Source organism: Bos mutus, chromosome 16, assembly GCF_027580195.1.
Source record: "Bos mutus isolate GX-2022 chromosome 16, NWIPB_WYAK_1.1, whole genome shotgun sequence".
NCBI classification, from domain to species: Eukaryota; Metazoa; Chordata; class Mammalia; order Artiodactyla; family Bovidae; genus Bos; species Bos mutus.
Window position 1 is genome coordinate 44580763 of NC_091632.1, and position 26043 is coordinate 44606805.

The 26043-nt window shown below is 47.5% G+C and overlaps 2 protein-coding genes across 2 annotated transcripts in view; both read left to right on the forward strand.

Annotated features, from left to right (window-relative positions):
- TNFRSF1B (TNF receptor superfamily member 1B) overlaps nucleotides 1–2976 on the forward strand; it is a 35350-nt gene extending 32374 nt beyond the window's left edge. The window contains exon 10 of the mRNA XM_070385273.1: nucleotides 227–2976. Coding sequence (XP_070241374.1) covers nucleotides 227–504 — 278 coding nt within the window. The 3' untranslated portion in view covers nucleotides 505–2976. The remainder of the gene's footprint in view (nucleotides 1–226) is intronic.
- Nucleotides 2977–23869: 20893 nt separating this feature from the next.
- VPS13D (vacuolar protein sorting 13 homolog D) overlaps nucleotides 23870–26043 on the forward strand; it is a 274678-nt gene continuing 272504 nt past the window's right edge. The window contains 1 exon segment of the mRNA XM_070385275.1: nucleotides 23870–23992. The gene's annotated coding sequence lies outside the window, so the exon portion shown is untranslated.

The window sequence follows — 26043 nt, forward strand, 5'->3', positions numbered from 1 at the left end:
GGCAGGATATTTTATTTGACAAGTGAAGAAACTGAGGCACATGAAGGTTCAAGCAGCTTGTCCAACAGTACAAGCAAAGCTGGGCTGGCACAGGGGCCTGTGCTCCTGGCCTGGTGCTCTTTCCCGTGTGTCTGAATCTGCCTCTTGGGCAGGAGACAGGCTGTGAAGACACTCCTCTCTCCAAGAATCCCCCACCGACCGCCCTCTCCTGTCTTGTGTTTAACAGAGGCGTCTTCCGGTGGCCACGGGACCCAGGTCAACGTCACCTGCATTGTCAATGTTTGCAGCGGCCCTGATCACAGCTCGCAGTGCCCCTCCCAGGCCGGCTCCACGAGGGACACAGACGCCAGCACCCCCAACTCCCCGAAAGAGGAGCAGGTCCCCTTCTCCAAGGAGGAACGCCCCTTTCAGTCCCAGCCGGGGGCTCCAGAGACTCTGCTGCAGGGCCTGGAGGAGAAGCCCCTGCCACTCGGTGTGCCTGATGCAGGAATGAAGCCCAGTTAACCCGGCTGGCCGTGGGCTGTGTCACCGCTGAGCGGGGGCCAACCTCTGGTGCTTCTCCGCCCCTCCCTTCCCCCAGGACTCTGGCTCTTTCTGGGCCAAATTCCTTTGTGCACAGCCTCAGCCTTCATCTCACCTGCAGGCAGAAGAATGAGGCAGGGAGAGTCCTGATGGGTCCTGTCTTGGTGTGTGTCTAACTTGGAAGGCTGGCGGACGCAGATGTGCTGGGCAGCCTGGGACAAGCCCTTGCCTCTCTGAGAGCTGCCCCCCCAGCCAGTCCTGCAGTCTTGGCTTCTGGAGCCCTTGTTGTTTTGGGGTTTTATTATTATTTTTTTTTAATCCCTGGACTGTACTCCGCTTTGGCTTCTTGTCAGAGAGGAAGGATGCTGTGTGTATCAGTGGAGAGAGATAGTGGGGAAAGGACAGGCCTTTAGCCTGAATGGGAGACTGTAGGATGGTCCCAGTGAGGGTGGCCATGTGCCATTAAGTCAGATGGTTCTATGCGGGGAGAGGGTGGTGACCCCTATAAGGGTACCCCAGTTAGCTCAGGACCCTGGGCAGCACCACCTCCAAATCCACTCCTGCTATCTCCATCTCATACCATGGGCTAAAAACTGGATGCCCAGAGGGCCCAGGCAGGCAGCCTTCTGAATGAGTGCTGTGACCTGGTTAAGATGCCAAACCTCTAACCAGAAATCTTCCAGTTTAAACTTGCGGCAAAAAAAAAAAAAAAAGCACTATGGTGCAGACAAACAAGTCACAGTGTAACAAAGCCAGACTCAGAGTTTGCATCCTCTGCCTTTGACCTTCACTCCCATTTACCCACAGTGCCAGCTTCCCCTCCCCCACTGTCTGGTGTGCGGCTCCAAGGCCACACCTTTTCCTATCAGGGAATTTCAGGAACTGGAGATGATTGAGGCCCCGCAGCCATCTCCTCCTACCTCAGCCTGGACCTTCCCCTTTTGCCTCCTGAAGGGGTGTACCTATTTCTCTCGATACCCCTTCCCGCTGTGCCTGAAGTCCCAGGTCCCAGCGGAGCCTCAGAGCCGCTTTGGTACTGGGCCCGCTGAGATCCTGGGTGGACATGAGATGCTGAGAGCAGGTCCTGTGTCTGCGTGTCTGTGTTGTATGTTGTGGTTCTGTGACCCGTGTTGTCTGTCAGGTCAAATGGCCTTCCGGGAACTGAACGAAGTGCTGAAGCCAACACTTGGGCCGATGGATTCTTCCCCATTAAGGAGTCCCCCCACTCCCCAAAATATATGCCCAGGCCCTGCAAATGATGGACAAGTGAGGCCTTAGCCACATTCTGGAAGGAAGGGGGATGGGGGCCTCCTTGAGAAGACAGCTGGATCCCATATACTTGGATCCCTTGTTGAAAAATTCCACTGAACTTGAACTTGGCAGCTGAACTTTTAGAGGGTAGGAAAAGCCCAGCCATTACCCTGGAGTGAAGAAAGGCTTCCCACGCTGGGATCAAGATGTCCCCGTGCCTGGACTGGCCAGAGTCTCCAACCGCATTGGATGCTTTACAGCCGTGGAGCACTTCTGCCCCCTGGTGGACTGTTCTGGGAGGACCTGAGGCTTCCTTGCTGTCACCCCCACAGAGCGGGGATGAATTAGAAGGAAGACTGGGTGTGGCCTCATTTTGTTACCAGAGTGGCCACTAGACCCTTGGTCAAAACCCATCGATCCCCTCCCTTGAACAGGAACTCACATATACCTTTAAGTCACAGGGTCGGGACACGAAGAAAGAAACTCTAGGAAGAGAAAAATAAAAACTGGATAGAACCAGCTGAAACCAAGATGGAGATGCATCTGACCTCCAGCAGACCCCGAGTCTCAGTTGACACTGAGTGAACTCCGGGAGTTGGTGATGGACAGGGATGCCTGGCATGCTGCAATTCATGGGGTCGCAAAGAGTCGGACATGACTGAGCGACTGAACTGAACTGAACTTACTACATTAGCTACTAAATGACATACCTACTGGTCTCCGTGACCAGGAATCACTGACCAAAAAAGGACAGAGAAGAGGTGGCACCTCATTTCTAGGAAAACCCTGCCTCTTTCCCAGAAAACGAGAGCATTTGCCTCCCCATCATTCCTCGCACTCTTCCCCCCATTGCTCTTAACAGCAAATCTGGCTCCACATTAAGGCGAGAAGTTTGTTTATGAACGGTTAATAAGTTCCCACTTCTCCATTCTCTGACCAATGAATAAAGCTTGTGCTGCTCTAATCTCAGCTTCCATTTTGGGTTTGGTTGTGTGAACCCAAACAGAAAAAGAACCTTCTCTGCCAAGGAAGGGGGCCTTGGCCAGGCTAGGGCCCAAGTGCTGGGGGGAGTCCATTTGACCTAACTGATAACAATTTTCCTGGCTTGTGGGCTTGTGTTGATCCCAAGGACAAGGAGAGTTTGCACTGTATGTATTCTGGACAGCATTCCTGCTTATGAATAAACCTTTTATTTGTTTTTTATTTTGACTGATGGCTTTGTCTTCAGGTCTGAGCTGGGGTGTGTCCTTGGTCCTGGTGCCTGTCACCAAGGTAAGGGGGAGAATGGGTCTTGGCCACTGGAGTCTGATAAGTCCATTCTGTGCCAGACCCTAGAAGCACCCGCATTACAGCTGCCCTTGCTGAGAGCCTGGCCACTTCCTCAGGCATGGAATGGACAATGCTTTTTGTCCAGAACCACCCAGCTGGCCTCCAAACAGGCCCTCAGCACACATCCCATCTATCGCCTTGGTCTCCTCAGCCTGCCCTTGGGTTGGGGTGATCTCTGCAGGTCTGCTCATGCATGTGCAGCCCCGTACTCACTCAGGGGAATGACTCTGGCTTCCAGGAGGCCCCAGTCACTGGGTATTCCAATTGTAAGCAGATAAGTTAGAGCTTTGGAGAAAGAGAACCAGGCATGGCTTTCTTGACAGAAGAGAAACCATTTTGTGAGCTTAAGTCTAGCCACAATGCTTGTGATTGAACCGGCCTCAGTAACTACTGACCTTAAGGGAACAGAAGAATGGAGAAACAAAGGACTGTTGTAGGGCAAGAGAAGTGACACTAGCAAAGATGATGTACCAGTTCTAAAGACCCCCAGTTCTGTTTCACTGGTAAAGATTAGCCTGAAATGCTCAACCACCAGATCAAACGGAACCTGAGGGATGATGATGTTGACCTTTTCTGACCATTGTGACTTCAATCAACTTAGACTCAACTTAAAAACTTAGACTCTGCCTACAGCTCAGGCCCCTTCATGACTATACTTGTGATGTTAGCTTAAAACTTCCCCAAGTTTTCTATTCAGAGGGACATTACTTGTGGAAAGATCTCTGGTGTTCTCCTTACTTACTGCAAATAATCATAAATCCTTCCTGAGACTTCTCTGGTGGCCCAGTGATTAAGACTTCTAACTCCCAATGCAAGAGGTGCAGGTTCGATCCCCAGCTGAGGAACTCAGATACTGTATGCCACTCAGCACAGCCAAAAATGAATAAATAAATAAAAATGTAAATACATAAAAGGGAGAAATTGAAGTAATAATAAATACTCCCTTCTCCTGATCTTTGACTTGGTTGTGTCTTTTGGTTCAACACTCACCAAGAGGCAAACTCAGTTTTTGGGTAACAAGCAGAGCACAGGGGCTGAAACCAGAGGAGGGCCCTGGCCACAGCCAGGGGCTCAAGGGGAGGGCTCCTAAGACATAAGCAGTTTTCCAGAATAAAGGATTCAGAGGTGGTTGCCAGCAAAGGGGTTTCCTTATGTCAGGGCATGAAGGGGAGAGAGACTCTGGCCCATGAATTCATTCAGCCTCCTCCCCTGCTCTCTGACACTCCCTCACCAGCCCCGTTTTTATTGGTGATTTCTTGGACTTCCTGCTGCTGCTGCTGCTAAGTCGCTTCAGTCATGTCCGACTCTGTGAGACCCCATAGACGGTAGCCCACCAGGCACCCCTGTCCCTGGGATTCTCCAGGCAAGAACACTAGAGTGGGTTGCCATTTCCTTCTCCAATGCATGACAGTGAAAAGTGAAAGTGAAGTCGCTCAGTCGTGTCCGACTCTTAGTGACCCCATGGACTGCAGCCCACCAGGCTCCTCCGTCCATGGGATTTTCCAGGCAAGAGTACTGGAGTGGGGTGCCATTGCCTTTCCGTTGGACTTCCTACTGATGCCAAAAACTTAGCCTCTGTGCACCAGTGCCAAATCAAATCTCAGAGTTTTGGGTGAAGTAGAAAACAATAGCTTTATTGCTTAGCCAGGCAAAGGGGGACACAGCCAGCTTGTGCCCTCAAAACTGTGTGTCCCCACGGTGTGGGAGGGATTTGGTGAGGAGTTTATAGCAAAGGTTCAAGTGTGGGGTTGCTAATAAAGTCCAGGGTATGTGAAGGGCCTACATTCCTTTAATTTGACCATTGGTGGTCTCCTGATAAACTTCTCTAATTCTCAAGGTTATCAGACTGTGACCTTCTGTGGAATGAAGAATGCTTCATCAAGTGAAAAGTGAAAGTATTAGTTGCTCAGTTGTGTCCGACATAGACTGGAGCCTGCCAGGCTCCTCTGTCCACAGAGTTCTTCAGGCAAGAATACTGGAGTGCGTAGCCATTTCCTTCTCCAGGGAATATTCCCAATCCAAGGATAGAACCTGAGTCTCTAGCATTAAAGGCAGATTCTTTATCATTTGAGCCAGCAGGGAAGCCCTCATCAAGTAGTTAACATCTTCCATTTTGGGGAGTTTTAGTTCTGTAGAAGGGCTCAAAATATTGTTATGTGTGTCCCTTGAGGTGGAACCAGGACTCTGCTCCAAGGCTGCACTAGTGTTTCTTGACTACTCCTCCCTTGTCTCTGCATCCTCTCCCTTCCTTGATCAAAAACTGAACCTGCCCTTTGGAACTGAGGGAAGGTCGTGGAGGCTGAAGCATGTTCCCTATAAACAGGAAACAGGGGACACAGAAAGGTTTTTGTGCCCAGGAGCCGCACAGGTTTCTGCTCGGTTGGGATCTGTGGCCAGGTCCCACTCTGTCTCAGAAACTCTTACCCCAGAACAGGGCTAGGCAAACTTTTCTTATAAAGCACCACATGGTAAATATTTTAGGCTTGGGGAGGGGGTGGGCTTATGGTTTCTATCACAACTGCTCAATTCTGCTGTTAAAGCATGGAAACAGTCACAGATGTTACATCAAAGAATGGGTGTGTGGAGTGTTCTCTGTTACTGAGTCCAAGCTCACTCTGCTCACTGCATATGTGCATGCTCAGTTGCTCAGTTGTGTCTGATTCTTTGCAACCCCATGGACTGTAGCCCACCAGGCTCCTCTGTCCATGGGATTCTCCAGAAAAAAATACTGGAGTGGGTTGCCATGCCCTCCTCCAAGGGATCTTCCTGATCCAGGGACTGAACCCATGTCTCTTGTGTCTCCTCCATTGGCAGCCGGGTTCTTTACCACTAGTGCCACTGGAAAGCTCCTGCTAACCAGGCAACAGATCAGTTAACTGAGGAAAGAGGTGTTGAGGCAAGGAGTAAGACTCCATTTGGAAAGCTTGCTGATTAGGAAGATGGCAGACTAATGTCCCAAAATAACCATCTTCTCAGGATCTGGATGCCAGATTCTTTTATAGAATAGAGATGGGGGTGGGGAGGTGAGGAAGTAAAATAAAAAGGCCATTAATCTTGCAATCTTGCAAATATCTCCTGGAATGGCCAGCCCTAGGGAAAGAATGTGTTAATCTCTTTCTTCCTATAGCCATCAACAGGTGGATAGGGTCCTGAACAAAGGCAGTTATTTTCATATTCAGGCAGACGGTCAGGTTTCCCTGAAGCAGGCCATTATGTATAAACATTATCCTTATAGTGAACAAAAGCAGCCAGAAGCAAAGGTTAAAGTGAAAGAAACAGATCCAACATGGAATCAGTTCTTCCCTATAACATTTCCACACCACCAAGCAGCTCCCCAGTTTTCAGTGGATCAATGAGGTGTTCTACAAACTGAGCTCAAATCTGACAGTCTCTGCCTGGAGGTAGTTCAGACCCCACAAGGTTAAGAGTTCAGTCCCATTAGACACCCCCCCACTTCAAATGCCAATCTCAAGTCCAAATAGTCACCTGTGCTTCTGTCTATCGGCTCTAAGTCACAGGTTTCCGCAACTTCCTCTTTGGGTTCAATCATTTGTTAGCATAGCTCACAAAGCTCAGGGACCATTTTTCTTATGGTTCCCAGCTTATTATAAAGGATACAGATGCACAACCAGATGAAGAGGTACACTGGGTGAAGTCCAAGGGGTCCTGACCCAGGAGCTTTTGTCACCTTAGAACTGGGGATCCATGGCTCCCGCCTGTGTACCAAATTGGAAGCTTATCAAGTCTCATTTTTCAAGAGGTTTTATGGAGCTTAATCTGTAGACCTCTCTTCATTTCCAGAGGTCGGGGGGGTGAAAGTTCCAAGCCTCTGGTCTCTTGGTCTTTCTGGTGAAAGCCCCAACCTGAGACTGTCTAGGGACCCCACTGTGAGTCACCTCATTAACATAAACTCAGGTGTGCTCAAAAGGAGATCCTTGGGACTGCCAGCTTAAACAATAGTCACAACCTAGAAGCTGAGAGTTATGTTTTATTCGGCAGAAATTTTTAGGACTTAAGCCCTGAAGGCAGCATCTCAAGTAACACTGAGCAAATCTCTCTAAGGAGATGAGGGGAGGAGCCAGGTTATACAGAAGCTTTGCAATAAGGGGCAGGTGGTTTGAACATCAAACAATTATTGTTAATTAAAGAAAACCAAATATCTCAAGTTAAGGAATTTAGTGATTTTCTAGGTAAGGAAAGATGAGAGAGTCTGGGCTCACTGAAATCATTCCTTTTATATGCATCTCAGCTATCTGGGATCAGTATTCTGCATTTTTCACATCCTGAGTTCCTCAGTGCTCACCGCAGGGAGTAGCTGCAGCCTGGTGGCTGCCAGATCCCGCAGGTATTCTTCTCCTTCATGGGGGCCCTTGCTGCTGCTGCTGCTGCTAAGTCGCTTCAGTCGTGTCCGACTCTGTGCGACCCCATAGACGGCAGCCTACCAAGCTCCCCTGTCCCTGGAATTCTCCAGGCAAGAACACTGGAGTAGGTTGCCATTTCCTTCTCCAATGCATTTAAGTAAAAAGTGAAAGTGAAGTCGACCTTCAGCGACCCCATGGACTGCGGCCTTTCAGGCTCCTCCGTCCATGGGATTTTCCAGGCAAGAGTTCTGGAGTGGGGTGCCATTGCGTTTTCCTCCTGGGGGCCCTTAGGTCAGGAATTCACACTTGGAGCGCTGGAATTGCTGATGACTGTCACATCCTTGTTTACTGATATGGCAGGAAGTATTCCATTTCTCAGGACTTCCCTGGGGATTCAGTGGTTAAGATTCCCTGCTTCTAATGCAGAAGGCACAGATTCAACACCTGGTAAGGGAAGATCCCACATGCTGTGCAGCCAAAAAGTAAATGAATAAATACCTTTATAAAAGGTGGGGAGGCTCCTTATGAGTAAATAAAGATGCTTCTATTATTCAAGAAATTCCAAGGGTTTTAGGAGCTCTGTGCCAGGAATCAAAGGCCAAGTATATTTCTTATTATATCGCAAGTGTGACTATATTCCAATAAAACCTTATACTATTTGGCCTGTGGTTTGTGGTTTGCTAACCCTGCCCCAGACCTTGTCATTATGGATAGCCACAGCCACAATCTCAATTTCAAGCATCCCACTCTCCCTTGCCTCCACCCCACCCCCACCCCCAACCCCACCACTGTTCTCTGTCTTTTTCCCTCCTGGAACCTGCCCTCCATTAATCCCACCACCCCTCATCCCCTCCTGTCTTATTCAGCATAAGCACTATGGTCAATTATTTAGTCCTTTGTATGCAACCTTGTTACCCAAAAACTGGGTTTGCCTCTTAGCTCTTGACACCCATCCAGCCAAAAGACACAATCAAGCCAAAGATCAGGTGAAGGAAGGATTTATGACAACTTGAAGTAAGTAAGGAGAACATCAAGGATCTCTCCCAGAGCAATGTCTCCCAGTATAGCAAAATTGGGGAAGTTTTAAGCTAAAGGTACATGCATATCAGGCAGTAGGCAGAGTCCAAGCTTTAGCAGTTCTAAGCTACTCACTTTCAGAAGGAGAAAGAAAGAAGAAAGGAAGGAAGGAAGGAAGCAAGTATAGGGGAGGATGTGGAGAAATTGGAACCCCTTTGCACTGCTGGTGGGAACTTAAAATGGTACGGTGCTAGGAAATATAGTATGGAAGTTTCTCAAAAAAACCCAACAACATAGAATTGCCATATGATCCAGTAATTCCAATTCTGGTTATATATCCAAAAGAACTGAAAACAGAGACTCATATGCCAGCGTTCATTGCAGCATTATTCACAATAGCCAAAAGGTGGCAGCAGACCAAGTGTCCACAGGTGGATGAGATATGATGGAGTATTGCTGCTGCTAAGTCGCTTCAGTTGTGTCCGACTCTGTGCAACCCCATAGACGGAAGCCCACCAGGCTCCCCCATTCCTGGGATTCTTCAGGCAAGAACACTGGAGTGGGTTGCCATTTCCTTCTCCAATGCATAAAAGTGAAAAGTGAAAGGGAATTCGCTCAGTCGTGTCCAACTCTTAGCGATCCCATGGACTACAGCCTACCAGGCTCCTCCATCCATGGGATTTTCCAGGCAAGAGTACTAGAGTGGGGTGCCATTGCCTTCTCCGATGATGGAGTATTATTCAGCATTAAAAAGGAAAGAAATTCTGACACGTGCTACAACATGGATGGACCTTGCAGAAATTATGCTAAGTGAAAGAAGTCTGTCACAAAAAGACAAATACCGTACGTAGGATTCCATTTATATGAGATACTTGTGTGTGTCTAAGTCGCTTCAGTCATGTCAGACTCCTTGTGACCCTATGGACTGTAGCCTGCCAGGCTCCTCTGTCTGTGGGGATTCTCCTGATGAGAATACTGAAGTGGGTTGCCATTCCCTCCCCCAGGGGATCTTCCCCACCCAGGGATCGAACCCATGTCTCCTGCGGCTCCTGATTTCCAGGCAGATTATTTACTGCTGAACCACCAGCGTGGAGAAGGCAATGGCACCCCATTCCAGTACTCTTGCCTGGAAAATCCCATGGACAGAGGAGCTTGGTAGGCTGCGGTCCATGGGGTCGCTGAGAGTCAGACACGACTGAGCGACTTCACTTTCACTTTTCACTTTCATGCATTGGAGAAGGAAATAGCAACCCACTTCGGTTTTCTTGCCTGGAGAATCCCAGGGACGGGGGAGCCTGGTGGGCTGCCGTCTACCGGGTTGCACCGAGTCGGACACAACTGAAGCAATTTAGCAGCAGCAGCAGAGCCACCAGGGAAGCCCATGAGATAGCTAGCATAGTCCGATTCATAGGGATTGAAGTATGATGATGGTTGCCAGGGGCTAGAGGGAGAGGGGTATGGGAAATTGATGTTTACTGGGTACGTGTGTGAATGTGTGCTCAGTTGTGTCGGACTTTTTGCAACCCTATGGACTGTAGTCTGCCAGGCTCCTCTGTCCATTGAATTTTTCAGGCAAGAAATACTGGAGTGGGTGGCCATTTCCTACTCCAGGGGATCTTCCTTCCTGGGTACAGAATTTTCAGTTTTGTAAGATGAAAAGAGTTAGGGAGGTGGATGGTGGTGATGATTGCCCAGCAAGGTGAATGGGCAGGCATACCTTGGAGACAGTGCAGATTTGATTCCAGACCACCATGATAAAATGAGTCACATGAATTTTTTGGTTTCCTAGAGTATATAAAAGTTGTGTTTGGACCATACTGTAGTTTACTAAATGTACAATAGCATTATGCCTAAAAAAAATGATGGACACACCTTAATTAAAAAATACTTTATTACTGGGACTTCCCTTGTGGCCTAGTGGCTAAGATCCTGCACTCCCAATTTGCTCCCTCAAATACCGGGTTCAATCTCTGGTCAGGAAACTAGATTCCACACGTTGAAACTAAAGATCCTGTGTGCCCAGTGAAGATGGAAGATCCCATGTACCACAACTCAGATGCAGCACAGCCAAATAAACAAATATTTAAAAAAATACTCTATTGCTAAAAATTGAGCCTTTAGTGAGTTGTAATCTTTTTGCTGGTGGAAGGTCTTGCCTTGATGTTGATGGCTGCTGACTGATCTGGATGGTGGTTGCCTAAGGTTGAGTAGGCAATTTAAAAAAGGAAGATGACAATGGAGTTTGCTGCATTGATTGACTCTTCCTTTTATGGTCAGTTTCTCTCTAGCATACAAAACTGTTTGATAGCATTTTAGCCACAGTAGAAATTCTTTAAAAATTGGAGTCAATCCTATCAGACCCTACAGCTGCTCTATCAACTATGGTTATGTAAGAGTCTAAGCCCTGTGTTGAAATTTCAGTAATCTTCATATCATCTTCACCAGGAGTAGATTCCATCTAAAAAGACCACTTATTTGGCTCATCCATAAGAAGCAAGTCTTCATCCATTCAGGTTTCATCATGAGATTGCAGAAATTCACTCACATCTTCAGGCTCCACTTCTAATTCTAGTTCTTCTGTTACTTCTACCACATCTGCAGTTATTCCTCCATAGAAACCTCAGATCCCTTGAAGTCATCCATGAGCACTGGAATCAACTTCTTCCAAAGTCCTGTTAATGTTGATATCTTGACCTCGTCTTGTGAATCATGAAAGGTCTTAATGGCCTCTAGAATGGTGAATCCTTTCCAGATGGTTTCTTAGCTTATTTTGCCCAGATCCATCAGTGGACTTATTATCTATGGCAGCTAGAGCCTCACTTATTTCCAAAATAATAGGACTTGAAAGTTGAAATTACTCCTTGATCAGCAGGCCACAGAATGGGTGTTCTGTTAGCAGTCACGAAGACATTAATCTTCATCAGGGCTCGTGGGTGACCAGGTGCATTGTCAATGAGCAGTAATATCTGAAATGAATCTTTGTTTCTGAGCAAGAGACCTCAACATTGGGCTTAAAATATTCATAAACAATGTTTAAACACATGTGCTGTCTCCAAGCTTTGTTGATCTATTTATAGAACACAGGCAGAGTAGATTTAGCATAATTCTCACTGACTTTAGCCTAAAGTCATCAGTTATGTTAGCCGCTAACAAGAGAGTCCAGAGAAGGCAATGACACCCCACTCCAGTACTCTTGCCTGGAAAATCCCATGGATGGAGGAGTCTGGTAGGCTGTGGTCCATGGGGTTGCTAAGAGTCAGACACGACTGAGCGACTTCACTTTGACTTTTCACTTTCATGCATTGGAGAAGGAAATGGCAACCCACTCCAGTGTTCTTGCCTGGAGAATCCCAGGGGCGGGGGAGCCTGGTGGGCTGATGTCTATGGGGTCGCACAGAGTCTGACACGACTGAAGTGACTTAGCAGCAACAAGAGAGTCAGCCTCTCCTTTGAAGCTTTGAAGCCAGGCACTGACTTTTCCTCTCTAGCTATGAAAGTCCTAGATGACATCTTCTTTCAGTCCGTCCATCCATCCATTTATCCTTCACGTGTGCAGTCGCGTCTGACTCTTTTGTGATCCCATGGACTATAGCCAACTAGGCTCCTCTGTCCATGGGATTTTCCAGGCAAGAATACTGGAATGGGCTGCCGTTTCCTCCTTCAGGGGATCTTCCCGACCCAGGGATTGAACCTGTGTCTCCTGTGTTTCCTGCATTGCAGGCACATTCTTTACCGATTGAGCCATCAGGGAAGCCCCTTCTTTCAATACAAGGTTTTTTCATCTGTGCTGATAATCTGTTGTCTAGTGTAGCCATCTTCATTTATTATCTTAGTTATATCCTCTGGGTAATTTGCTGCTTCACCTTGAACTTTTATGGTATAGCAATGGCTTCTTTCGGAGAAGGCAATGGCACCCCACTCCAGTACTCTTGCCTGGAAAATTCCATGGATGGAGGAGTCTGGTAGGCTGCGGTCCATGGGGTCGCTAAGAGTCGGGCACGACTGAGCGACTTCACTTTCACTTTTCACTTTCATGCATTGGAGAAGGAAATAGCAACCCACTCCGGTTTTCTTGCCTGGAGAATCCCAGGGACGGGGAAGCCTGGTGGGCTGCCGTCTCGGGGGTCGCACAGAGTTGACTGAAGCGACTTAGCAGCAGCAGCAGCAGCAGCAATGGCTTCTTTCTTCAACTTCATGGACCAGGCTCTGCTGCCTTAAACTTTTTTTCTGTAGCTTCCTCACCTCTCTCAGCCTTCCTAGAATTGATGAGAGTTGGGGCCATGCTCTGGGTTAAGCTTTGGCTTAAGGGAATGTTGTGGCTGGTTTGATCTTCTATCTAGACCACCAAAACTTTCTCCATTTCAGCAATAAAGCTGTTTCACTTTCTCCTCATTCGTGTATTCACTAGAGTAGCACTTTTCATTTCCTTTAAGTATGTTCCTTTGCATTCACAACTTGGCTAACTGGCACAGGAGGCCTACCTGCCTGTCTCAGCATTTGACATGACTTCTTCACTAAGCTTCATCATTTCTAGGTTCTGTTTTATAACAGAAGTGTGGGGCTTCCCCGATGGCTCATTGACCTGCCAATGCAGGAGATGCTGTAGATGCCAGTTCGATCCCCGTGTCAGAAAGATCCCCTGGAGAAGGAAATGGAAACCTACTCCAATATTCTTGCCTGGAAAATCCCATGGACAGAGGAGCCTGGCGGGCTGTAGTCCATGAGGTCACAAAAGAGTCAGACATGACTGAGGGACTAAGCATGGAGCACCAAGAGACGTGTGACTCTTCCTTTCACTTGAACACTTAGAGGCCATTGTAGGGTTATTAACTGGCATGATTTCAATATTGTTGTGTCTTAAGGAATAGGGAGGCCCAGGGAGAGGGAGAGAGACGGGGGAGATATCTGGTCAGTGGAGCAGTCAGAACACACACAACATTAAGTTTGCCATCTATACAGGCACAGCTTGTGATGCCCCCAAGAACTACCATAGTAACATCACAAATCACCTTTCACTATTACAAACATAATAATAATGAAAACATTTGAAATATTTAAAGAATTTTATTTTATATTTTTAGCTGCGCTGCATGGCTTGTGGGATCTTAGTTCCCCAACCAGGGTTTGAACCCAGGCCCTTGGCAGTGAAAGCATGGAGTCCTAACCACTGGACTGCCAGGGAATTCCCGAAGTATTTCAAGAATTATCCAAATGTGACACAGAGACATAAAATAAGCAAATGCTGTTGGGAAAATGGTATGGATAGACTTGTCGGACACACAAGGTTGCCACAAATCTTCAATTTGTAAAAAATTCAGTATCTGTGAAGCACAATAAAATGAAGTGCAATAAAATAAGGTTGCCACTGAGCTGTTCACTTAGAAATAATTACAATGGCAGATTTTATGTAATGTGCATTTCATTACAATTAAAAACAGCAAAAACCTTCTTGAAAACAATTCTCTCTCCAGTTACTGTCAGATTTCCCAGTTACTTCTTCTTCTTCTTCTTTTTTTTTTTTAAAACAAAACAAACCCTGGAGAAGGAAATGGCAATCCACTCCAGTATTCTTGCCTGGAGAATCCCATGGACAGAGAAGCCTGGTGGGCTACAGTCCATGGGGTCACAAAAGTCAGATACGACTTAGTGACTAAAGCACCACCACCACCAGTAACAGCTTGCAGACAAGCACGTCCAATAATACTGACTGATCTAAGGGCCTTCTGAATTTCAGCGCTCCACACAGTCCTTCCTTTGAGAAGGAAAAAAAAACTTACTCTTCTTAGTCCTCTCACTACATTATTACTATATCAGCATATTTAAATACTTTATTGAAATATGACTGAAATAAACTACACATATTTAAAGTGGACAGTCTGAGCAGTTTTGACATATACGTACCCAGGAAAGCTTCTGGAGTAGGAAATGGCAACCCACTCCAGTATTCTTGCCTGGGAAATATGACAGGTAGAGGAACCTGGTGGGCTACAGTCCACAGGGCTGCAAAGAGTCGGAGACGACAGACCACGTGAGCACAGGAAAGCATCACATCAATCAAGATGGTGAGCAACCAATCATTCCTGAAAGTGTCATCCTATTTTGTTATAATCCTTGCTTCTTGCCCACTTTGCTCCTAGACAACCACTAATCTACTTCCTGCCACTATAAATTAGTTCACATTTTCCAGAATTTAAATAGAATCATAGAGCATGTTCTTTTTTGGTGTAATCTGGCTTCTTTCATTATGATTTTGAGTTCATCCATATTGCAACATTTATCAGTAGTTGATTTCCATTTTATTTTTGAGAACTATTCTGTTGTAGAATTCCACCATCATTTGTTTATCTATTCACCTATTAATTGATATTTTTGTTGTTTACAATTTTTGGCTATTAAAATACACAGAATGCTGTAAAAAAAAAAACAACCTTTTGTTTTATACTGGACTATAGCTGATTAACAATGTTGTGAGTTTCAGTTGGACAGCAAAGGACTCAGCCATACATATACATATATCCATTCTCCCCAAAATTGTCCTCCCATCCAGGCTGCCACATAACATCGAGCAGAGTTCCCTGTGCTATACAATAGGTCCTGTTGGTTATCCACTTTAAATATTTCAGAGTGTACATGTCCATCCCCAAACCCCTAACTATCCTTTCTCCCCATCCTTTCCATTGGCAACTGTAAGCTCTCTAAGTTTGTGAGTCTCCTTCTGGTTTGTAAATTCATTTGTATTATTTCTTTTTAGATTCCACATATAAGGGATATCATATGATATTTCTCCTCTGTCTGACTTACTTCACTCAGTATGACAATCTCTAGGTCCATCCACATTGCTATAAATGGCATTATTTCATTCTTTTTAATGGCTGAGTAATATTCCATTATATACATGTACCACATCTTCTTTATCCATTCCTCTGTCGATGGATATTTAGGTTGCTTCCATGTGTTCACCATCATAAACAGTTCCCAGTTACTCTTAACAGCAAAACATTGTTTATTGACAATATAGAAAATGTCTATTGACATTCACTGTCTCCAATTTATCTTCTCCCATTTTCTCTTGAGCTTATTCCATTGAAGCTGTGTCCATCTCATCACTAGAAATCTTAATGGCCAGGTTGTTGCTGACACTAACCCTGATGCTCAATTCACAGAGACTCTCAGGGCTCCTCTCACTTCCTCTGTGGGCAGCATTTGATCCAAGTGACCAGTTCCTTCCATGAAACATGCTCCTTGCCTGCTTCCAGGAGCACACACTCCCTTGGCTTTCCTGTTATCTCAAGGGGTCCTTCTGCCTCCTTTGCTGCTCCCTCCTCGTCTCAACTGTTTGTATCTTCTCCATCTCCCACTCCCTCCCCTGCAAGCCCCACACAGCTTCACGGCTTTAAATACCACAAATGCATCCTGCCAGCTCCCAGAGTTTGAATGGATAAGTGTTTCCTGGGCTCCTACTTCATGGCAGGCTGAAGATGCTCTAGGTACTGGAATACAGCACCTACTAAAGCAAAAGTTTGGGAAGAGAGACAATAAGAAAACACACACACAATACTCCTACAAAGATTAGGAGTATTAGAGTATTAGATGTTTCTTAAGAGCATCTAATCTACTTTTTCTTTGCACCAGTCAGCATTCCAGGATAGAGCTCTTATTCCCACTCATGTTTTTTGAGTACTGCTCTTAAGTACAGGACACCTGGCTCATTAACTGTGGCTGGGCCATAATTAATGGATAGCAGTGTTTTCTAAAACTGGATTCATGCACACATCCAAGCCACATTAAAATTTCAACGGAGAGAGGACTTCCTTGTGGTCTAGTGGTTGAGACTCAGTGTTTTCAGTGTGGGCGGTTTGGGTTCAACCCCCGGTTGGGGAACTAAGATCCCACGTGCTATGTGGTACAGCCAAAATAATATAAAATAAAATAGCCTATTCCCAAACTTTCTTTAAAAATTTCAACTTAAAATCTCTACAAAGTCTTTTTCCTTTCTATCTGAAGAAAATGAAGCTGGTCACAGAGAATAGACAGATGGGGGGTTTCCACTGTCCTGCTAAGGTGGGCAACGGGCAAAGGGACTCATGAAAACTCATAGCCAGTACAGAGACAGGGCCAGACCAGTCTTTTGGAAAGACGTCTCCAGGTGTTGGGGGGAGCGGTAAGTGGAAAGTCGGGCTGTCAGGACTGGGATGCTAACCCTGTCCATGGCTCTCATGTCCTTTGGTTACTGGGAGGTGGGCTGATCCCTCCTAAAGTCCCCTGGTTCTGGCTACGTTGGGAAGATGACTAGGGAAGGGAAGATTGGAAGCAAAGACACCAGGGATGTTCTGGTTGTGTAACAGGGAAGAACAAATCTGATTCCTTAATTGGATCTGTTTCTTTAACTTATTTATTTTATTGCTTTTGCTGTAAGTTGAGAATGTTGCCTACTGAAATATACATGACAGCGCATTCTCAGGCTGTCATCTTTAATGGTATAACTCTTTTCCATTCATATAGAGATAAAAAGTTGCAGAACATAAAATAACATTTGTCTCATTGGAGGTTTATAGGAACATTGTGACAGGACCTACATGGACAGCTGCAAGAACACAGGATTCCCGCACCAAGAGGTTTGCAACAACCAACCATACTCCCTCCCCTTTTAGTATAAAGGAGGCCTGAGCCTGAACTTGGGGAAGACGGTTCTTTGGGACACTAGTCCACCATCTTCTTGGTCTGCTGGCTTTCTGAATAACGTTGCTATTCCTTGCTCCAACAACTTGTCTCTCAATTTATTGGCTTGTTGTGCAATGAACACTATGAGCTTAGTCTGGGTAACTGTTGTTCTCCACCCTCTCCTCCAGTCCTTTTTCCACCCAGCTCTGTATCCTCTTCAGACTGAATCGCCAGACCCTTGCCTTCCAGCTTCCAGCAGGGTTTGCCCTTGTGAAGGCAGTAGCAGGAGCAGAGTGGGAGGACAGCACTGGCCCACTGTATTCCCTCCTCCACACATCTTTCCAGTGGCTTCTAACCGTATCCAGTCTCTCAGCTTGCTTTACGGCGCCACTCCCTCTCTGTCCCCACAGCTCCTCCCCGTGTACTTAGCTAGCTTCCTGGATTTTCTTACTGTTGCCCTCTGCTCTGCCAACTGCCCTTCCCTTAGTGTGCCCATGCCCTGTTCGCTTCCAAGGGGCACCACAGCCCTGACAGCTCTCACTGCACATTTCCCAGGCTTCCGCCATGCAGGAGCCTCCTAAGTTCCCATCCCGGGTTCAGTTTCACTCTCTACACAATGTGGGTAATAACAGGTGATGTGATATGAGAGGCATAAAGGAAAACTCTTCCCACATGTTGCCTCTACTCTCAATACTCCTGACATGGTCACCAAATGTGGGTTTTTTTCCCTCCCCTACACCAAAAAATTCAGTGACACCAGCTGGGTGTGCTACTGTTTAACTCAATTCCGACATTGTCTACAATGGGAAGTAATACTAGAGCTCACAGGTTAAGGGCTCCCTCCTACAAGACTGCCTTACTTTCACATACCAGTCACAGGTTCAGGTGTTACCTGTGCTTAAAAAAAATTTTGTTTTATTATTTACTTATTTTTATTTTTGGCTGCGCTGAGTCTTCGTTGCTGCGTGTGGGCTTTTCTGTAGTTGTGGTGCGTGGGCTTCTTGTTTCAGTGGCTTCTCTCGTTGCAGAGCATGAATTCTAGGTACACGGGCTTCAGTAGCTGTGGCACACGGGCTTAGTTGCCCCAAGGCATGTGGGAATCTTCCTGGATCAAGGACTGAACTGGTGTCCCCTGCACTGACAGGCAAATTCTTAACCACTGGACCATAGGGAAGTCCCCTGGAAGCTTTCTGAATCCATCCTTTTGAGGTTTTATGGAGACTTCCTTAACAGGCATGCTGATTGAATCATTGGTCACTGGTGATTGATTCAACCTCTAGCCCCTCTTCCCAACCCAGAGGTAAGTGGTTGGAATTGAAAGTTCCAGCCCTCTAATCACATGGTTCATTTCCCTGGTAACCAGCCCCCATTCTTGGGGTCTTTCCAAAAGCCACCTACTGACAGAAACTTGGGTGTGACTGCAAGGGATTTGATATGAATAATAAGACACAGGTTTTGCCTTTATGGCTCTGGAGCTTTTTCAGAAGTGAGAACACAAGAACAGTTATTTGAACAAAAGATGCTCCATCACTCTTATCATTTAGGAAATTTCAAAGATTTCTGGAGTTGTGAGCCCAGGATGGAGGATGAAGATCAAATGTATATTTCTTATTATAAATCACAACATCACAGTGGGGAAATTTGAAGCAACTGAAGGCAGCCACCGGCCTGATGATTTAACTGATCAAAATGGGCCACGTGAAGCCCCTCCTGCCTCTTTCTTTTCTTTAACCCAGATGGAACAAGTGCTTTCTCTAAAGTAGGGCCAGCGCGGATGGGAGGAAGAATCTTTTGGATTCCTCTCCATCTAGTCTGCATTCAGGCATCGTTGTTAGGGAGCACCTTGATGGACTAGCACAGAAGTCAAGAAGTCCAGAGTTGTGGGTGCTAGAAGTCCACCTTTCCAGGTGTGAATCTCGGTTCTGCCACTTTGTGTAACCTCAGGCAAATTAATAACCTTCTCTGTGCCTCACTCTCCTTACCTCTAAAATGGGGTTAAAATATCTCCATCAGAATAAGGGATTACATGAACTACTATCTATAAAATACATGAGACTATGTCTGGCACATAGTAAGTGCTCAATAAATATTAGTTGTTGTTGTGTGTGTGTGTGTGCTGGGGATGCAACAGAATGCAAGGCAAGGAAGGTTTCTGCTAGAGCTGCCATGCTAGGTGGGGCTATGTGTAGAAATATGCGTGAGTGCTACGCCACTGGTGATTTTAAGAAGAAAAATAAAACAACATGGGAAACAGACAGAAGTAGGGGTGCTGCTAGTTTGCAAGGCGAGTTCAGGAAGGCTTCTCTGAGAAGCTGGTATTTGAGCTGAGGCTTTGGTGAAGGGAGGGACAGCAGCTGCTCCAAGTTCACACAGCAGGTTATAGGTGAAGCTAGGGTGCAATCCCAGGACTCTTTTTAATTACAATATTGTGATGGTTTTTGTTATACATCAACATAAATCAACCATAGGTATACATATGTCCCCTCCCTCTTGAACCCCCTCTCACCTCCCTCCCTGCCCCACCCCTCTAGGTTGTCACAGAGGCTTTGCGTTCCCTGCATCATACAGCCAGCTCCCACTGGCTATCTATTTTACATATAGACTCTTAACCTTTAGGTTTGCCCCAAGCAGCCCCCTGGCTTTCCAGACGCTACTCTACTTTCTGGTTTCTGAATATGGAACTCCAGGCAGGGCAGAGAAGTCCCTGGAGAGAGAGGAAATTCTAAAGAGCTGGTTATCAGGAGTCCCCTAAAGTAAACAAACTGTTTACCCAACTCAACTCCTCAGATGAGTATCAAGCCCAGCCGGCTCAGCGCCTCCTCTGCATGGCACAGATAATGGGTACCTTGCCTATCTCCCAGGGCAATTATAGAGAGAAAATAACTGAAGCTCAGTTTCCCAACTCTCAGGCCAGGCCACACTCAGACCCTTGCCATCATTCAGGAAACAAACCCCAACATCTTCCCCTGACTCCTGAAGCCACCCTCCTGGCCGCACGTCTTGTCCCTAGGGTCCCAAAACTGTCCCACCCTCCCTTCTGCACCCGATCTGGTCTAGATGATCTGGAGGTCAGGTGGGGAGGGGGCTTTATTGGGATGTACTGAGCAGGGCCTCTCAAATCTGCCTACCCCAGAAACCTGCCCCCTTGGACCAATATGCACCCCAGGGTCTAGCCCAGATGGTGATTAGGGGGCACCCCCATCTCCTGCAGTCCTTCACCTGTCACGTGTCTGAAACTTGCAGCTTTGGGGGCCACAGCATGGGTGGGGGACCATGGGAGGTCCTTCCCTGTGGCCAACACAACCCTTTCCCCTCTGCCAGGCCAACCTTTGACCGACCTCTCTGTTCCCTGGATCCCCCATAACAAGCAGAGGGTGGGTGGAGGGTGAGCTGCGGTCCTCATGCAGAAGGTTTCAGGCTGGCAGCAGAGTCCAGCATTGTCCTGTGGTCTCTCTGTGTTATCTTGAGTAAGTTCCTTCCCCTTCCTAATCCTCTGTTTCCCCTTCTGTACAATGTGGGCTTTAGACTAGCTCTATATTTCCAAACTCATCACTTGGGGAGCTGGGTCCTCCTCCAGACTCCCTGAATTTGTATCCCTAGGGGCCAGTTCTTTCCACTAAGACCTCCAGCTAAAACTGTACACCCCTCGATTCCACCTTGCTTCCCTGCATTCTTTCTTTACTGCCTATCACCATCCCACCCCCTGCATGCTTTACGCTGACTTTGGTTTTTGTCTGTGTCTCTTCACCTGCTGGTATGTAATCTCCAGGAGGGCAGGGATATTTATCTATTTATTTGGTTGTGCGGGGTCTGTTACTGCACTCGGGCTTTCTCTAGTTGTGGTGAGCGGGGGGCTACTCTTCATTGCGGCACAAGGGCTTCTCATTGCGGTGATTTTTCTTGTTGCGGAGTATGGGTTCTAGGGCTCCTGGGCTTCAGTAGTGGTGGCACATGGGCTGAGTTGCCCAAGGTGTGTGGAAGCTTCCCTGACCAGGGATTGAACCTCATGTCCTCTGCATTGGCAGGCAGATCGTTAACCACTGGGCAACCAGGGAAGTCCCCACATGCGCTTTGATTTTCTCTTGTGTAAACACTCAGGACTGAGATGGCTGTGTGGTAAATGTATGGTGCGATGGATGACTCTCAGTGACACTGGCTGAAGGAATGGTGTCCTGGCATAAACTCCTCAGGTACAGCCAGGTGTCTCTGGGCTGAAATATCTGGATCCTGAGATAAGTCCTGAGGGGTGCCTTCCTTTCTGCCTTCTGTGGAGTTTGGGGTTTTACACCAAACCTCAGCCTCTGAGGACACCCAGTGTTGAGATTCTGATGGGTTGACCCCACCTCACAGGAACCCAGGCTTTCCTTAGGAGTGAGTCAGCCCACAAGCACCTTCATTAGCTTAGCATCCTGAAGGTTGATAATTATTATGGTGAACAGATACCCGCAAACTTGCCAGCCTGCGTCCTGCATCTTCTGACTTTTTATAAGCCTGAGGTGTTCTTCCTGTCCTTCTGGTGATAATCCAAGATGAGTTGTTCATTTGTTCATTCATTCACGGCACCTTCATTGAATCCTTCCCGTGTTAGGCCAAATCTAGGTACTGAAGAAACATCTGTGAAAAAGACACAATTTCTGTTGTCAGGGAACATTTAGGGTGAGGGAAGAAAAGATGTAGGTCAGTCAGTTCAGTGGCTCAACTCTTTGCTACCCCGTGGACTGCAGCATACCAGGCTTCCCTGTCCATCACCAACTTCCAGAGCTTGCTCAAACTCATGTTCATGGAATCAGTGATGCCATCCAACCATTTCATCCTCTGTCACCCCCTTCTCCTCCCACCTTCAATCTTTCCCAGTATCAGGATCTTTTCCAATGTGTCAGTTCTTTGCATCAAGTGGCTAGAGTACTGAAGATTCAGCTTCAGCATCAGTCCTTCCAATGATATTCAGGACTGATTTCCTTTAAGTATAAACAAGTAAATAAAATAATCTCATTTCAAGCAGCATTAAATTTTGTGAAGATAATATAACAGGATAATGAATGAGGGGAACTTAAGATAGGACATCAGGAAAATCCTCTGAGATGAAATGTTTGAAGCAGAGTGGGCTATATGATTATTCAGAGTCGCCCTGTAGCCGTATACATCTCTTGAGCACTTGAAATGCAGCATTTATATTGTGATGTGCCGTAGTGTAAAATACACACAAGACTTAAAAAACTAATGTCTTTTTTTTTTTGACAGCGGTTCTTTTTGTAAAAAAAAATTATTTATTTATTTTGTTTTACCAGGTCTTAGTTGCAGCATGTGGGATTTTTAGTTGTGGCATGTGACTTAGTTGTGGCATTTGAGATCTAGTTCCCTGACAAGAAATCGAACCCAGAGCCCTTGCACTGGGAGTGCAGCCTTAGCCACTGGACTACCAGGGAAGTCCCCAAAACATCTTAATAATACTTTTCCTGTTAGTTATAGGTTGATCAGTCCTGAATATTCATTGGAAGGACTGATGTTGAGGCTGAAACTCCAATACTTTAGCCACCTGATGCAAAGAACTGACTCATTTTGAAAAGACCCTGATGCTGGGAAAGATTGAAGGTGGGAGGAGAAGGAAACGATAGAGGATGAGGTGGTTGGATGGTATTACTGGCTCAAAGGACATGAGTTTGAGTAAACTCTGGGAACTGGTGATGGACAGGGAGGCCTGGAGTGTTGCAGTCCATGGGGTCTCAAAGAGTCGGACACAACTAAGCAACTGAGCTGAACCGAACAGGTTGAGATGACATGTTGGATTAAATAAAATATATTACTTCACCTTTTAGTTTTCCCTTTAAAAAATGTACCAACTAAGTAAATTTAGTATGCAGTTTAGCATCGAAGAATTGATGCTTTCGAACTGTGGTGCTAGAGAAGACTCTTGAGAGTCCCTTGGACTGCAAGGAGATCAAACCAGTCAATCTTAAAGGAAATCAACCCTGAATACTCACTGCAAGGACTGATGCTGAAGCTGAAGCTCCAATACTTTGGAGCTGATGTGAAAAGCCGACTCATTAGCAAAGACCCGGATACCGGGAAAGATTGAAGGCCAAAGGAGAAGAGGGGTGGCAGAGGATCAGATGGTTGGATGGCATCACTAACTCAATGGACATGAGTTTGAGCAAACTCTGGGAGATAGTGGAGGACAGAGCTGCCTGGCATTCTGCAGTCCATGGGGCTGCAAATAATTGGACACGACTTCACAACTGAACAACGACAACTGCATTATACTCCCACTGGACAGCAATGGTTTCTGTAAAAGCATCCTAAGCAGAGAGATGTGAAATCAAAGGTCCTAAGGCAGGAACTGGAGGATGCTGGGGCAGAGCGGGCCCAGGAAAGAGTAGCAAAAATCGGAGTGGAACAAATTCAGTAGGATCTTGGTTTCAGCTCTCTGAGGAATGGGTTTTACTTTAGGTGTAGTGGGGAAGCAGTTTCAAGCAGGCAAGTGGCAAAGTCTGAAGTACGTTTTAACAGACCCCTGGACTGCTAAGTGCCGAACCGACTGCAGGCCAGTCTGTCCTAAATATTATCATCTCAACCTGTAGCCTTCCCCCGGACTCGGTTTACCCACATGCTGTAAAATGAGGCTGTTATGGCCTTTGTCCCCATTCTGCTCCAGCCCCTGCAAACTCTGGAGGGAGCGGCCGGCGGCGCCTCCTCGATGACTCGGCGCTCGGCTGGCCAGGCGCCGGCGAGTCGCTCGCTCGATTGGTCGGGTCGGGGCAGGCCTGAGTGCGGCCGGCCAGCGCCATTGAGGAGCCGCGGAGAGGAAGCGCCGCGCAGTGCCGGGCTGGGGCGGGCGGTCCGGACACCGACAGGTACGGGCCGAGGCAGGGCGGCGCCGGGCGGCGAGCAGGGCCGGGGGACTCAGGGCGGGCGTGGACCCGCGGTCGGCTGCTCGGGATCTGCTTCAGACCTAGAGGCCCGGGCCTGCCCGCGGGGAGCGCGGCGCGGGGAGCCTGGGGACCCCACCGTCGGGCCCTCCGAGCTCCTCGGTGAAGTCCTGGGGCGTCCGAGCCCCCGACATCCCCGAGCGCCCCGCCCTCATCGGGACCCTCGCTTCCGAGCCTCTGCGGGCACCCTAGCCACACGCTCGGAAGTCCTGAGCTTCTCGGGACTCCGGCGTCCGTGTCCTGGGGAGTGCGAGCCCCCGCCAGACCCTGCATCCTCTCCAGGGTCGGGGAAGCTTGGTGCCCGGGGATGAAGAGGGTGTCAACCCGCGTCTCCCCGCTGGAGCTTTGGTCTCCACACGAGAGCCCAGTGTATGAGCCTCGCTACCTGTTCCTAAGAAGGATCTCCAGTCAGGGTTCTAGAGTGTCTTAACCACCCCCTTCTCCAGCCTTTGGGGTCACGGTCTGGGCTGCGGACATCAGGCCTCAAACCTCTTTGCCCCTCGCCCTCCGGGGTCATGCCCTGGCTGAGCCCCTCCTTCCCGGGGCTTGGGGACACCTGGACCTGTTCCCTCCTGGCTCTATCTGGTACGTGGGGTCTCCGTCCCCTAGAGCAGGGCGTAGGGTTCTGAGCAGAGGGGAGGCGCACGGTCTGGAGGGAGCGTCGCCTCCTGGGTTGTTTCCTTCCTGCGGGGCCTGGCTCCCCGGGCCTGGCTCCCGCCCCTCTCCTGCCGCTGGTCTCCGAGCTCCTTGTGCCGGCAATCCTCCGCCCCGCCGCCTCCGCTCCTGTCGCCAGCCCTTCCTACTTAGGACGCCAGCCGCCCCTCAAGGGAGGGGCCTGGCTCAAGGTCATGGCCAGCTGTCTGCCCGCCGGTGGGCTGAGCACTGATCTCCAGTGTCACCTGCCCCACCAATTAGGGGAGGCCAGGTGGGGGTTAGTGCCAGGCAGCTGCGGAGAAGTCCTGATGGACAGGAGTGTAAGCACTTTGGGATTCTGGCCAGCCTGGGGGCCCTTCCTGACACCGGATTCCTTAAGGGAATCCTTGAAGTGGCCTCAAGCCTGGTTTAGATGCTTAGCAGAGTTAATGGATGCCGTCTGGCTTGGGCCTTAACCTATTGCCCAGGGCGTTTTATAGTGCCTCTCACCCCATCTTCTTTTAATCTGGGCTTTGCCTTCCTCCACCTTCAGGAGAAGTAGATCTTGTGTACAAACTGATAGTTGTTTCCCTTTATTCCTACTCAGAGAGTACTTGTAGTTGGCACTTTAGAGTTTGTTGGCATTTACGGCCAGAATCAATGGCAGTTACTTCAAAAATCAAGAGTACTCCGGCTTTGGCTCTTTGTTTAAGAGTGTTTGGAGTTTGCATAGTAAGACTAGATTAGTCAGATTCATGTTTTGTTTTCAAAGATTTACTCGTTTAAAGTTATAATGAAGTGTTTCCTTTATTCTTATTTTAAGAAATTTGTTCTTGTAATCTCTTCTTTAAATAAATGTACCCCATAATTTTTAGCAGATTCGTAATTTTACATAAAATGTGCTTTACAAAAGATCTTTGGAAAGAAATTAGTGTTCCCAGGTGGCTCAGTAATAAAGAATCTGCCTGCCAGTGAAGGAGACTAAAGAGACTCGGCTTTGATCCCTGAATCAGGAAGATCCCCTGAAGTAGGAAATGGCAGCCCACTCCAGTATTCTGGCCTGGAAAATCTCATGGACCAGAGGGGCCTGGTGGGGCTGCAGTCCATGGGGTCACAAAAGAGTCAGACATGACTTAGCAGCTAAACAACAACAAAGCACTTATTTTCTTATATGTTTTTACTGTCATTGTTGACAAATAAGAGTTAATTTAATCTGGAAATGCAGAACACTGTTGACGAATAAAAAACAATTTTTCCTGCAGGTTAACTCTTAAAGAGCTTTGTGTTTGGGGGGTTTTGGTGGGTGGAGGCCTCTCAGTTGGCCTAAGAGTGTCTTCTGGCAC